Source organism: Anabrus simplex, chromosome 9 (genome assembly GCF_040414725.1).
Source record: "Anabrus simplex isolate iqAnaSimp1 chromosome 9, ASM4041472v1, whole genome shotgun sequence".
Classification (NCBI taxonomy): domain Eukaryota; kingdom Metazoa; phylum Arthropoda; class Insecta; order Orthoptera; family Tettigoniidae; genus Anabrus; species Anabrus simplex.
Window position 1 is genome coordinate 98,467,043 of NC_090273.1, and position 15,566 is coordinate 98,482,608.

The 15,566-nt window shown below is 40.1% G+C and overlaps 2 protein-coding genes across 2 annotated transcripts in view; one reads left to right on the forward strand and one right to left on the reverse strand.

Annotated features, from left to right (window-relative positions):
- Positions 1-14,800, reverse strand: part of Mnn1 (menin 1) — a 61,825-nt gene extending 47,025 nt beyond the window's left edge. Inside the window, exons 1-2 of the mRNA XM_067153971.2 lie at positions 14,136-14,800; positions 13,510-13,662 (exon numbers count right to left, since the gene is read on the reverse strand). Coding sequence (XP_067010072.1) covers positions 13,510-13,662; positions 14,136-14,571 — 589 coding nt within the window. The 5' untranslated portion in view covers positions 14,572-14,800. The remainder of the gene's footprint in view (positions 1-13,509; positions 13,663-14,135) is intronic.
- The window catches only part of LOC136881233 (putative lipid scramblase CLPTM1), an 86,036-nt gene continuing 85,264 nt past the window's right edge, over positions 14,795-15,566 (forward strand). Inside the window, exons 1-2 of the mRNA XM_067153972.2 lie at positions 14,795-14,905; positions 15,186-15,404. Coding sequence (XP_067010073.2) covers positions 14,798-14,905; positions 15,186-15,404 — 327 coding nt within the window. The 5' untranslated portion in view covers positions 14,795-14,797. The remainder of the gene's footprint in view (positions 14,906-15,185; positions 15,405-15,566) is intronic.

A 15,566-nucleotide genomic window follows, 5' to 3' on the forward strand; every position in this document is an offset into this window, starting at 1 on the left:
AACGTGTAATAATTGGCCTTGGTGTTTGTGCGTCTTCGAATAGTAATTCGGAATCGTCAATGTGCCAGTAATTGATAACAGCAGTACAATAGTTTGAAATCTCGTCCTCATCGTGCTCTGTAGTCAATCTCCCTATTGCGAGATCGGCGTTTTTTTTTTTAATAGCGCCTGTTGATTCAGGATCAGGTGGTTTTTGTTCTCTTGGCCCGTATTGACGTTGGTATTCCAGGGATGTGGCTCCAAGCTCATCAGGATTACGATTTCTCTCCCTGATGTATTCCCGTGTATCCTTCCATCTACTTTCGAGTTCTCGTCGTCTGGACTCACGATTTTCTTCAGGAGTGCTTTCATGCTGTCTCCATAAATTCCTAGGTTGGTAAGGGTGTCTATCCTGATTCCTCTGACGTCTAAAATTCCGGAATCTGGTTGGGTTGGTAGGGCTTAATCTGCCTTCACGTGTCCTTGGTTCCTCTCTCTCCGGCGGTTTTATTTCCGCAGAGTTCGTATTTATTTCTCGACTCCTGTTAGTTTTCGGACTAGATTGGGTATTAGCCGTATCTAACCTACGCAAAGTAGCATCAAAATGCTCCAATGTTTTAATGTTGGCAGCGACTAGTATCTCTTGAACATGAGGCGGATATTGAAGTGTCAGGATCTGAATGAGTTCGATATCTGGCAAAGGTGGATCTAAAAACTGTAGCTTCTTTAATTGCATTAGGCAATAATCGGAATATCGGGAAGTATTGACTGAAGTATTGTATTTACTAGAGTAAAGTTGCATTTTGACGAGGTGTTGCCTTTCTGAATCCCAAAAGCGTTTGAGAAGTGCCTTTTTAAAGTCGTTATAGTTTTTAAAGTTGCTCTTAAAAGCTATGAACCATGATAAGGCTCGTCCTTCTAGAAGTTTGGATACTACTCTTAAGTTTTCTACCGTCATCTACCCTATTTTCTTCCAGGTAATCGTCGACATTTAACAAAAATTCTCAAGCAGTATACTCGTCACGTCCTGAAAATTTGACTGGTTTGTCATCTGGTACTTTAATGATGGTTGTTGTGGTATGTACTTCCTTCGAAAAACCAGGAATTGTGACGTCAGTTGTATGTTCTTTGAGTTTAATTTGATTCATTTCTTCAGACAAATTTTCAATTTTAGAATTAATTGAGGCGTCTAGATCTTTTATTTCATTTCTCAAGTCAGTTTTAATGACTTGTACGTCTTTACAGAAAGCAGCTATCTGGGTATGCGTGCTGTCTAGCTGTCCTGTAATACGCTTGTCAAGTTCTCCTTACGTGCTCTTAATTAATCCTATCTCGCTTCGTAATTTACCCACATCGTTCTTTAATGCATCCCGCAGGTTTTCCTGCACCTGAGCTAACTTTGCTTGAGCTTGTGAGATGTTACCATGGGATTCTTGAAATTCAGTTCGTAAGTCTTTGAGTTCGATTGAAAACGCTTGAACGGAAGGAAGAACATTTCTAGAATCTTTGTCTAAAGACTTGACGACCTCTGTCTTTATTTCTTCCTTGATAGACTCTAAGTTTTCAACAAACTGATCCCGCATGTTTTTCAATGTGACTTCAACTTGTGCACTAGAATCAGTAAGTTTCTTTTCGAGGCGAGTTCCAGCTTCACGGAATCGTTGCTCGATAAGGGCACTGGATTCAGTGAGCCTTTTATTAATGACTTTATCGGCCTCTGCAAACTTAGTGTCCAAGGTCCTGTCAATTTTAGAAGTTAAGTCTTCAACCTTTCTATTTGACTCAGTTAACTGCGCTTGTAGTTGAGTATTTTGTGCCTGCATTTGTGATTGCAATTGGTTATTAGACTCTACCATTTGCGTATTAATTCGATCTATTTGCGTGTTCATTTGAGTCTGCATTTGTTGTTGAAGTTGAGTATTTTGAGCCTGTATTTGTGATTGCAATTGGTTATTAGACTCTACCATTTGCGTATTAATTCGATCTATTTGCGTGTTCATTTGAGGCTGCATTTGTGTTATCTGGTTATTGGACCTATCAATCTTAGCATTCTGATCGTTAATGCTAAGCCTGAGAGCTTCGATTGCTGCAAGTAAGTTATCCATGTTTCCGGAATATTCGAGTAAGTCAAATACAACAAGTTCTTTGTGTTCGTAATAGTTGCAGTCGGATACAATTTATTATGGCTTGAATCGAACCCTGAGTGTTGCGATGATATCTATTATTACTGGCGCATCATCTATTATTATGGCACGGCTCCAAATCGAGCCCCTGAAGTTGCGGCGCCATCTATTATATATTCTATCCTCTCTGTACCAGTAAAAGTTTGGGGCGTAAGGCATGAGATGGATCTCAGGTAGTGGAAGTTGGTATTTGGAGCCAGTACAGAGCAGGATAGACTCGCAGGGCGAATAATAGATGGTTATACCCTTTTTTCAAACAATTTATTAATAATGTTACTCAATTCACCACCCTGCAACGTCGATATGGAATGCAAATAATTTGTTGAAATCAAAAGGGTTAACGTAACTCTTCTTGAATGCAATGTGTGAAAATAAATAAATCTCACAGATCCAATAGTCTGTTACGAAAACATAAAGTGTCAGTCTTTCACCTAAAATCTTTCTAAGTATTATGACATGACATGAACACACTTATAATTGAAAATAAGAATTTGAACTTCTGTTGAGAGTTTCTCAGTTTGTGAGCCTTGAAACATAGAACACTTGAAACTCCTAGAGTCTTTCTTATGTGAAATAAATTTTAAAAATAGATTTATCATTAAAAGATGAATTTTGAGTAATGGTGGAAAACTACGAAGTATCGTCACACGCAGCACTGGGTAAACCACTGTTCACGATTAAAAAAAAAGAAAGAAAGTCAGTTTGTGACTACTCACTTATTAAAAACTTGGCTTACGAATACTGATGAGGATCTGGAACATTCCGCGGGTGCGGATGATGACTCAAACTTGAAGTTCCGCGAAGAAACCACGTTGACGTCATAGATGAAATGATGTTGAAGGCAGTTGGATCTTGTAGAATTTTCTGAAGATTTCTGCTGCTCGTGAAAATGATCTCGACACATGGAACATGCAAGTAGTATTCACAGATGCTATATTAATTTTAGGACGTCAAATGAGTGATCACAGTCCTTGTTGCAAAAAAACTATTTTGAACTGTCACTGAGAACGTCCAACACAGTGCAAACACGTAATATTTCTCATTACCGTCTCTAACCACAGTCTTTGAATCGTTATCCTGACAGATAACACTGATTCTCTAATGCTGATAGAACTATATTATTTTAGAAAAAGTTCTTAACTTCCACTAAGTTTGTCACTATAACACGTCATGTCCAAATATAGCACATAAATAAAAAGACACAGTCCAAGGATGTGCTATGTTAGAAAATAAGTTCCAGAGTAGTTAAAGTTACTGTACACGACAGTTTCTGTTGGTAATTTGATACTGTGTGCAATTGATTAAGTCCACACGTCACGTTGTCAATGTCCAGTATATAACTTTGAAATTTCACTGATTTCGTACGTGTTGTACTTCGAAATGTCTGTAAGTTATATCGTAGTCGCGGCACACTAGACTACTTACGGTGCGACGTCTTTTTTTTTCAAGTACGATGGCGATTTACTAGCCCGTAATTTCGTCTCCGCGAAACACGACGAAAAGTACTGTCTTCGAGACTGCACGAACATACTATGTGAGAGCCAGTCCCCTCTCTCTCTTACTCATACACATACTGCACTGCTAGACTGGACTGCTTGCAATGAACTGAACTCAACTCAACACACAACACTACTACCTGTTAGCCTTGACCCAGTGGCATATAAAGCTGGCGCTGGGCGGGGTAGTTCCTCTCTCGGCCATGTGACCGTGAGTGCGTAATTTCTGTTAGATTTTAAATCATTGTAACTCAGCAACCATAGGATGGATTAATTTGGAATTTCTAGAGATTAATTTTCATGACGTCCTCTACCTTTTAGCGTTTGTTCCATTAAAATTGGTACAGACGTTGAAAACTTGCGGGAAAAAAAATATTTTAGAGAAATATCGCTAGGGGAGGTGAGCCTTGAACGACAGGTGACGTCACTTGACTCCGCCTAGCGCACTTGTGGAGTCGGGTACATACTGGAACATTCTTTTACTTAGATGTTCGTACGTCGGACGGATCTTATATGCTAGAACAACATTTCTTTTGATAACTATGGACCAGGATCTTGGCTTTACTGGTACATCATATTCCCTCAATGGGCACCTGAGCGAGGTCTTGAAGTGTACATTGGACAGGGCATAGTTGACAGTTAACATGTCTGGGGTAGTTTGTTCTTACCCCACAATCACCAAGTTGTGTGTCTCTTCCTAAATACCACCACTTCTTGAAGGAGTCCTTAGATCTTCCAGAACCACTCCTCAAACAATTAAGTGACCTCCAAGTACCAGAGCTGAGCTGATGCCCAGGAAGTGGAGATTCATGAGATACCATCCACTCCGATGGGTGTTGTATCCTATTTCGCCACAGGTCCCAGACCGCTGTTGTTGGCGATTTGTTTAAAGTGGCAGAAATGTTGAAGAAGCTCTTTCTTGATCTTTAACTTTTAGGGGGCGGTCAAAGTCCAAACTTGTGTTGTTCTCTGCCGATGTCCTCTTATATCTTGCCACACTTCCCTCCAAATATCAAGCGGAGCGATCCCAGCCAGGCAGTCAAGTTTTCCAGTAGGGTTGCCTGCAAGTTTCATGCAAAGCTACATCCACCCGCATTGTACGAGCCAAACAGAATTTGCGCATTCTGCCGCAGAGAAATTGAAAGCCAAAGCAATGTCCTCAGCACTATTGGGTGTGCATCCCATTTGGTCGAGCAAAGTTTACGAAGGATATTGTTCCAGGCTGAGACCTTTTGTCCAGTATTCGTGCAGTGTGTCCTGACTATAAGGGTCAGGTCCAGGGGACTCCAACGTACTTAAGTAAAAAGCAATGCTCCAATCGCCTGCCCTCCCACTCCAAAATCAATTGTGTGTTAGCTTCCCGATTCCCAAGACGAAATGTGCACACCTGGGTCTTAGCATGGTTTTGAACCAACCATTTTTTTTTCCCTTAAAATAGTTGATAGTTCAAGTGAGGAAGCTAGTATCTCTCTTCAATAGTCTGGAAATCATCACCTTGGACAGCCACAGCTAGATCATCAGCATAAATGAAGCTCCTAGTGAGATGGGGTTGGTAATTTGTATAAAGTGTAATTTTTTTTTTGTTAGGGGCTTTACGTCGCACCGACACAAATAGGTCTTATGGCGACGATGGGATAGGAAAGGTCTAGGAGTTGGAAGGAAGCGGCCGTGGCCTTAATTAAGGTACAGCCCCAGCATTTGCCTGGTGTGAAAATGGGAAACCACGGAAAACCATTTTCAGGGCTACCGATAGCGGGATTCGAACCTACTATCTCCCGGATGCAAGCTCACAATAATACCAATACAAATGGTCCGTTATTGGACATTATAAATTTTCCAGCTAGCTCATTCTTGGTTGCCAGCGTTTCGCCCTCGTGTGCTAGGGTGGGCTCATCCGTTGGTACCTAGCACACCTACCAATACGCTGGCTAGTGCATACCGTGGAGGCCACTGCGTAGGCTAACTGGAGCCACCGGCAGTGCCAATGCACTAAGAGACTTTGTCTCATCACTAAAAATTGATGCCTGCTTGGCCATCAGATGATATAGATGTTGATTCCCATAGGGAATCTGAAATATTTGTCCTGAATGAGCAAATTTATAATACCAATATAAATGGTCCGTTATTGGACATTATAAATTTTCCAGCTAGCTCATTCTTGGTTGCCAGCGTTTCGCCCTCGTGTGCTAGGGTGGGCTCATCAGTTGGTACCTAGCACACCTACAAATACGCTGGCTAGTGCATACCGTGGAGGCCACTGCGTAGGCTAACTGGAGCCACCGGCAGTGCCAATGCACTAAGAGACTTTGTCTCATCAGTAAAAATTGATGCCTGCTTGGCCATCAGATGATATAGATGTTGATTCCCATAGGGAATCTGAAATATTTGTCCTGAATGAGCAAATTTATAATACCAATATAAATGGTCCGTTATTGGACATTATAAATTTTCCAGCTAGCTCATTCTTGGTTGCCAGCGTTTCGCCCTCGTGTGCTAGGGTGGGCTCATCAGTTGGTACCTAGCACACCTACCAATACGCTGGCTAGTGCATTTGCTCATTCAGGACAAATATTTCAGATTCCCTATGGGAATCAACATCTATATCATCTGATGGCCAAGCAGGCATCAATTTTTAGTGATGAGACAAAGTCTCTTAGTGCATTGGCACTGCCGGTGGCTCCAGTTAGCCTACGCAGTGGCCTCCACGGTATGCACTAGCCAGCGTATTGGTAGGTGTGCTAGGTACCAACTGATGAGCCCACCCTAGCACACGAGGGCGAAACGCTGGCAACCAAGAATGAGCTAGCTGGAAAATTTATAATGTCCAATAACGGACCATTTATATTGGTATTATAAATTTGCTCATTCAGGACAAATATTTCAGATTCCCTATGGGAATCAACATCTATATCATGCAAGCTCACAGCCGCGCGCCTCTACGCGCACGGCCAACTCGCCCGGTGTAATCGTATTTTAACATTGGAATTTCTTTAACCATGTCCCTCTTAAAATGTAAGCAGAACTGAACGGATCCTTTTCCATAGAGACCTGTGTTATGCCCCGCACGTGACTTGTCTATCTCCCCCCCTCTTGCTATTACTAATGGAAGTCTGGACGGCCTTGCCGAGTGTTGGGGCAGCCATTTTGCAGCTGATCTCTGTTCTTTGTACGAGACAGGCGTGTTATGTAGGCTGCGATATATATCTGGGATTTATCCCGGTTCCCTTACCCTCTTGGGTGGGAATTTTGTAAGTACCTTTTATATATTCCTCCTACTTATTAATCGTGTTTGGCATGTGTCTTATCGTTCTGATCTGGATTTCCACACCAACCTTCTCATGGATTACCGCCATTCTCGTTAGTAGGCCCATATATTATATTATATACCGATTCTTTTTCATTACTTCATCACTGACCTTTTTCCTAAATCCCATTCTTCTTCTTCTTCTGGTTTGTGGTTTTAACACATTGGAGACGGCCATATTTGAATGTGCTATCCTCCAGAAATCGCGGGATTCTTAATAGTACACGGGAAACACCCACATTTTTAGGAAGCGGTATGAAATAGTATTACAGAACCCACTTCAAGGAAGCGATGTAAAACTACGTTACACTTCACACCAATTTGAAACGAGCTCATTTTCTACATTTACTAACCTGAAGCGCCAGAATCATATTTACTTAGTGTGTAATTGTTATCCTCATCCTCATTTTCAGAAATCGTGTCTTCCATAAGAACATCCATTATGGATTCGTTGTCAAAAGTTCGTACACTTGAATTAGACATGCTAAATATTCACAAGAATTACGCAAACAAGCCTGCCTCTCGAACACACTCTTCCTGACCGCATGTACCGTACGTACGTTCCCGCTCATTTCACAGCTGAGAGTCAACGATGGCGCCTGCCCGTAGATTCTCCAAGCTCCGTCAGCAGCAATGAATTAGCGCGCCAGTAGTTTCTACGAGCGGCGTCTCCAATGTGTTAAGTATATTGGTGGTCAGTAATTTTGATTCAGTCCTTCTCATTAAGGCATTCAATCTTGTACTTATCCATGTGCAATTCAGTATCCGTTGGTTATCATTCCAACGTCTTTTTTTTATTAAGGTGTATTTAATTTTCATAATGTCTCTGATACTATTCGTGTAATATATTTAATGGGAAGTTTTCGACCATTTTCCTAGATTGTATTATTTGATTTTTTAAATACTGGTGGCCGTTATCTTAATTATGCCTATCTGTTCTGGAAGCTAACCTTTAACATAACTCACCTTGTGTTCGTAATCATTGTCATAAAGTATGTATTGAGCAAAATGAAACCACCACTATTATTAAAGAGATTTGTCACGTTTTGATCGCATGATTTTTATTTTTCTCGTCGTCATGGTGACCTTTACTGTGAGATGTTTTGTTTTTGTGAATTGAAACTTGAGCCTGATTTTTAATTGAGATCAGTGAACGCTGGTGATTGATTTGGCTCGATCTTGCCCTAGTAGTGTCAGTGGTGATATTTACTGATTTCCAATTTTATTCACCACTTCTTGGATGATTGTTAGTATCATCCATTAATTAATTCTGCTGAGTTTTAAGTATGTGAATTATTGAATTAAGGAGTTATATCTCCTTGAATAAGCATTAGCCTAGAAGTGTCAGTGGTGACATTTACTAATTTCCATTTTATTCACCACTTCATTAGATTATCATTGGTATCATTCACTATTCTATCCTCCTGCATTTTAATTCCATTGTAATTTGGGACGATTCTCTCCTTGACTTTGCCTTGTATTAATATTCTCTTCTAACTTGATTGACTTTGGGCTTATCCCTTTGAATCCCTTGTGCGGTGGGTTTTCTGTGTATTATTATTTGGGAGGGCACTCTTTTCTAGATTTCTGCTCCCTGGTAACCTTAATGTACCTTGTTCAAGTATTTATACCGTACTAAGGTTCTGGTTTCGTTTTTCTCCTCTTATCCTTCTCAATTGATTTAATTCTTAAAAACCCTGTTCCTTCTTCTTCTTCTAGGCTTTTATTCTAAAACTTAACCAAATCATTAAACATATCTGTAGTTCTTACACACTGTTATTAAATTTTACTATTTCTAAACTTATTCCTTCATGTCAACAGTTTGAAATTAACCTCCAAAATTACTAGATTAATTCTGATACAAAGGTCACCATTGCCTGATCTCTTATCTCAATATCTGTTTACCCCACAAACAAAAATGGGATTTCTCAGAAGTCACCAGAAATAGTTCTAGGGAAATTTCCATCAGGAGATACAAGGAACTATTTGACCTCGAAGCCTTCAACCCCTCAAACCTACTAAGACATACAGTATGCGAGAACCAGTCAACAGCAAACTATGTTGCACGACCCATATGCCCTGTGTCTCCCTTTCGATGGGAACTGCTGTATGAGTATGCTTTATGTTCAGAAAATGTTGTGATTTATTGTGAAGTGGGAGAAGAATAAGGAGAAGTGTGCTTGCGGCAATGCTCAAAGACACATCATCGAAGTCCTGGTGGCTGAAGCAGTGGATCACAGGGGATCCCAATTTCACTACTGATCTGTCAAGCTTGCTGTAAGGAGGTATGTTCGTTTGTTCCTTTTATCTTCTCTGTGATTGCATTTCGTTGTAGCATATATAGGCCTATTAATTTATGTATTGTGGCAAGTTGTTTTGTTGCAATGCTGTATTAGTCGTGAACTTTCAATAATTTATATTGCTAAAATGTAAATAATCATTAAATTACTGAACAAGGAGTTAAGCCGGCTTTACATTTACAAGTAACTCTTATACGAGTAGGCTATTCGGACTGACTTGGATAAGAAATCGTAAATGTAAACAATGACTCGTTCGTACTCGTAGCTCGTATACGAATAGCAATCAAAATAGAGAGGCTTCCGACTTGCATCCGAGTTAGACTGTTTTAAAAATGGTGGAGACTAAATACTGCAGAATGTCTCGTGAAAATCTGGAGGAGTTCATTAATGTATACTACAGAGCGGAGTGCCTGTGGAATGTTAAGTGTTCTCAATATCGGGACATCAATGTGAGAAATAAGGCCTATGAAGTTAAACATAACTACGGATCTAGTTAAAAAGAAAATCAACAACTTTTGGAATGAACAAGGAAATAGTTGAGGCTGATATACGCGTCAAGAATTGTAATGATTTGAAGCTATCTCCAGTAGCTAAAAATCTGAGTCACTGCCAGTTGCAGCTGAGAATTGATACAACTTCTCATCTGAGTGTTTTCTTGGGGGATATGAGGGGCAACCTAGAAAAAAATAATTACTAATAATATGCCAGTATTTATCATATCGGTACCAGTATTTTAAAGTGATTTCATCCATTTACCAAAAGGTACAAGATTTCAAATGTACTAAAATCCATCCTTAAGAAGTCTCTATAACCATCTCCTCCCTCGTTTAATAAATCAACTAGTAAATGTCCCTGTATTCCAAAAATGGGTCTTTTCTTCAAGGATTCTTTAACCCAAAAGCTCCTGACTTTTTTCGCTTCATTCTGTTGTCTTGTTTTAAAACACAACAGCAAGATACCAGCCATAGCAAGACGTTTTCGTCTGCTTGGAGCCATATTGGAAACTGTACTCTTGTACAAGTAAGCACCATAAATGTAAACGCGTTTCCTACTCGTATACGAGCGCTCGTATCCGAGTTACTCGTAAATGTAAAGCCGGCTTTAGAACAGCGATGGTCTCCTGTCACAGAATGGATGAAAATTAAATCGGTATTTTGAACTGTGATTCATTTTCTGTAAAATTGATATTTACAACTGAAATGCAATTTTTGAAACTCCTTTTAAATTTCGTGAATTCTATTACATTTCCGCTAAGCCTTCGTGAAACACGGGTAGCAGATCCAATGTAGCCCGGCTAAGAAGATGCCACAGCCTGTTTTGCAAAGTTGCTAAGACTATCTTTACAAGACCACGCCAGCGAAAAGTCTGTTGGTGTGAATTGGTGAGATCTGGTTAATAACCGTTTTGCTTTGGGGGGGGAGAAGAAAAAAGAGTGTCTGAGGGACGTAAGCTCCCAGGTTAACTAGCCTCTAGCATCCCCTCTAGAGTTTTGCTAAATCGTGACAAAAATAAGGTTATGGCTGCATGCCACGACAATTTCAAATTACGCGGTTTTTAATTTTCAACAAGGGTGGCGGCGCTGTGGGCACACATGATGCAGAATCTATTGCAGGGAATAGAAAATAGTCTCCATGACAGCTGACCAAAGCCAGCGAATAGAAACAAATACGGTAAAATGTTCAGAAGAATACTACAAGGGCCAGCTTGGTGGGTTCTCGGCAAACAAAAAGGACGCATCTCTCCTCTACGCTACTGCGGTACCGTTTCACGTCTTTTTTATTATTTTTTCACCCAGCGAACTAGATACAATACTGCCAAATTATAACTGAAAATCCTTGAGGACATATTTCCATATAAATTACTAGTTCCCTGGTAAAAAATTAAAATTCAGGGACAATGTAATTTATGTCAATTTTATTATTTTTCTGATCAAATGTGAGAAAAATACCAAATAGAACAACCAAGAAATACTGCGATGTATCTGATACGAGTACAGAAATCTGTATCAACGCAGCCGTTCTACCAATCCACTTTGGGCAGTGACCAACAACCATTTTCTTCAGACCTATGCACTGCAATGTTGGGAGCAAATATGCCCCTGCAGAAACCAGAGCAAGTCCGCCTCTGTGGTGTAGAGGTTAGTGTGATTAGCTGCCATCCCCGGAGGCCCGGGTTCGATTCCGGGTCTATCACGAAATTTGAAAAGTGGTATGAGGGCTGGAACGGGCTCCACTCAGCTTCGGGAGGTCAACTGAGTAGAGGAGGGTTCGATTCCGCCTCAGCCATCCTGGAAGTGGTTTTCCGTGGTTTCACACTTCTCCTCCAGGCAAATGCCGGGATGGAACCCATCCTCAGGCCACGGCCGCTTCCTTCCCTCTTCCTTGTCTATCCCTTCCCATCCTCCGCAAAGCCCATGTCCAGCATAGCAGGTGAGGCTGCCTGGGCGAGGTACTGGTCATCCTCCCCAGTTGTAACCGCGACCAAGAGTCTGAAGCTCCAGGACACTGCCCTTGAGGTGGTACAGGTGGGATCCCTCGCTGAGTGCGAGGGAAAAATAGACCCTGGAGGGTAAACAGATGAAGAAAAAGAAGAAACCAGAGCATCTTCAAAATTCAACAAGCTGCCGGGAGCAATCACCAAGTTGGAGAAGAGTGGCATGCCCCTGGTGGAGTCATTTAGGATTGTGGGAGAAGTCAGGGGAAGTTTTAACCGAATATCTGGGAAGGCAGCCGCTGTCAGCGAAATAAAACCAGATGAAGTTACTTCATTTAAGTTTTGTCCAATCACTTCATGTGATGCTGAAAGATCTTTCTCTCAGTACAAAAACATTATGCATGAAAGGAGAACAAGATTGTTACCAGAAAACACTGAAACATTGCTTGTAATTTCCTTTCATACTGATTGAGTGTGTTACTTATAATTTGATATCCAGAGTTATGTATTAAAAATTCTGGATATTAAATTATAAGTAATTTTTCATGCCTATTTTACATGTTAGTGCCTATTTTTGCTAATTTAAGAGCCTATATGCCTGCATATTTTAACAGTTTTTGGTGCCTATAATTCTTGTCTCTAGATTTCACACACATGGCTGCAAACTTCAAGTCCGGCTAGTGATAAGACCACTGTCTGCATTGGTTAAGTCCAGCTAGTAACAAGACCATTGGTCTGGATTGCCTACGTCCCACTAGCAACAAGATTGGTCAGGTCTAGCTAGTGACGACACCTCTGGGTTGGATTGGTTAGGTCTAGCTATTGACAAGACCATTTAGCTGGAGGCAAGCAAAGAGATTCTGAAAGCATTAGCCCCCAGGTTAGAACCATAGGCCCACAGACCTCTATAATCCTGTGATGAAAACAAGTGATTAACTACGAATTTCACTTCTTGGGTACTTAATGTAGTAATGTTGCATATACTGCAATTACCTCTGACACACACACACACACACACACACACAATGACATCACTTCTCAAAAACTCTGTGGTTCCATTATTTCCAAGGAATATGGCTGCAGTGGGCCATACATGATGCAAGTTCTAAGGGAGATAATAGAAACTGCTCTCCAGCCAACAGGAACATAAGAAATGGTCACATTTCAGAGATTGGCATAGGGTTTGTTTCAATTTTACTATCTTATAAGAAAGAATACAGTATTATCGACACACTTTATCAGGATGCATTTGTGTACGGTGGCAAGGAGTAAGGAGGGAGTCGTCCCGGTAGTGCTGCAAACTGAATGAAAATGAAATCTGAATTGAATCGAGAGTATGATCGATCGATATGAAGTTTCTAAACCGTTATCATCTTAAGCAAACAACTGTGTCACATACACATTATATAATATTTCTCGATGCAAATCTTGTTCGTAGCATGAATTCCATAGTTTGGCTTTGCTGTGTACACAACAACAGTACTAGTACATAAAGTGTGCGCCAGATGTCGCACAACGATGCTTAAGGATTCATAGTTTGTGTTTCAAAGGTTGCCAGTACGAATCTTGAAGATTGCCGAGGTCGACCAATTCAGCACTAGGGTGTAAATGCATCCAGATAAAGTAAGCCGATAATACTTCTGTGGGCAGGTTGGAGGATCCCCGGCAAGCCTAAAGGAAGGATCTCTCCTCCAAGGAACTTTACGTATAATTTCAGATCAGTTTTGCATGATTTTCTCCTTTCTACAAATCCATCACTGCTAGTAATGTAACCCATTGAAATAGTATATAGTAGCGATTCACAATAAACTCACCATGCCAAGTAACTTCTGCCGATTCTTTACCACCCTCTCCAAATACAACCCAAGCATGGTCTTCTGATAAAGCCAGATGCACATCTCGATATCCTAACACTTGACAGCCAGCAACTACTGCAAATGCTACGCCAAAACAATCCAACTTGTTTCCTGTAAATAGGACAAAATATGAAACATAACAGGAACTGTAAACATAAAAACATTGCCTATATTACTTAAAGAAAACATTGACTTAAGAAGAGAAAAAGAAGTAACTAAAAAAATCATCACACTCAATGACAACAGAAAGGCACAAATATTCCTGAAACTACAAAACGAATACACAGTAATTTGCTTAATTTTGACATCATGCCCAGGTGTTAACATGTTACTCAAGCAGACAACTTTATTGCACAATCTTATGAATGAATATACACTATTTCCTGACGTATCAAGTGATGCGATCAACACCTGAACAAATAATATTCAGACTACATACTTATACACGATTCTATATATATTTATAGCCTATACTTATTGTATGGGCCATTAAATTTGAGTGAAGCAAAATACAACTTTTAAAATGAACAAATATTAGACACTTCAACCGCGATACTACTAGTTTTAAATGAAGCTGAACTTACCCGTCAAATAGCTGTATAGACTCTGTAAATGAGCCCTATCTTTATAGTAACTTCTTGATAGAGAATTCCAAATGACGTCGGAAACTTTCTTAACGAGCTCTCTAGTAGCAAATTTGCTGTTATCATACAATGACAAATCGACAGCACCTTTGATAATAGCGTGGAATTTTGAATATAGAGCTTCAGTTATGTGATACTCAACTGCAGGCAGCTTGGGTTCACCAAACGTGTCCGTTTCCTTCTGTACTGTTATGGTTCCTTTGCATGTCAACGAATTCTCTATGGCCCCAACAACAATCGACAGCAAAGCTAAATCCGGCTCGCCAGGGTTTTCCAATTGCCGTTTGAATAACTTCACAACTGATGGAATATCCTGCAGCGGGAAATGTCGCCGATATCCTTCTCGAAACCCCGCCATGTCGCAGTTAAGCGACATTGTTGACTAGCGCTGAGTCGGCCATTTTTAGACTCTGATAACGAGATTACTATTTGAAAATTTCAAATTCTAAATTCAAACAATTAAGTAATTTCACAGAAATGAAGTACTACCAGAAGAATTATAATTATTTTGGAATTTTAATTTATTCTGTATTTCGCCCGTTAATAACTTAGTCTTTCTTTGGGTTTGAGAGTCTTTCGCTGATTCCGATAGTCTTGCAATCATGGCCGACGACAGGAGAGGTGAAAACGAGCCTCAGTGCGAAGAACAGAGTAATTTAGTGGAACGTAATGGAGAAATTGTTTCTGCTGATCAGGAGGGAGAAAATAATGTAAGTTCTTTAATCTTGAAAGTATTTGGACTAAAACTTGCACGTGTACTTTGTGGTTTTACTGAATTTCTTTCCTTCATGTCATTAGCCTGTAGAACATGGTACTGATGTAATGCAAGTCACGAGATTAAAGTTATTGAAGGAAATACGGCTTACGTTCCTCAAACAGTGTGTGTTAATTTCTAGTGGAACAGTTATTTAGTTAGCCCAACCACTGTTATGTGATAAAATTTCCGCTGACACTGTAATATTAGGTTATAATAAGTTTATTTCCTTTTAGGGTGTTCCAGACATGGATCAGGAAAGGCAGAGATATCAACCCACAAAATTGGAGTCATTTTTCGCCATCACTAAATCTTTAATCATACGAGCACTTGTCATTTACTTCATAACATCATTCTTCCGTCGGCCAGCTCCGAATTCAGCAGACGTATCAACCGGTGGTGTTGCTCCTAGCAGAATTCCTGCCTTTAATGTATTTGAAAATGGAACTGTTATGGTAATGTATATTTCATTATATCTTAGAACGAGTAACACACTCACTGTAATTATGTCTATTAGATCATATTGTGTGTTCACGTTTTAAATTAATACAAGAAATGCACACAGGTGTGCATACAGATGTAGCCAAGATTTACAAAGTTGACTAATTGAGATTCTT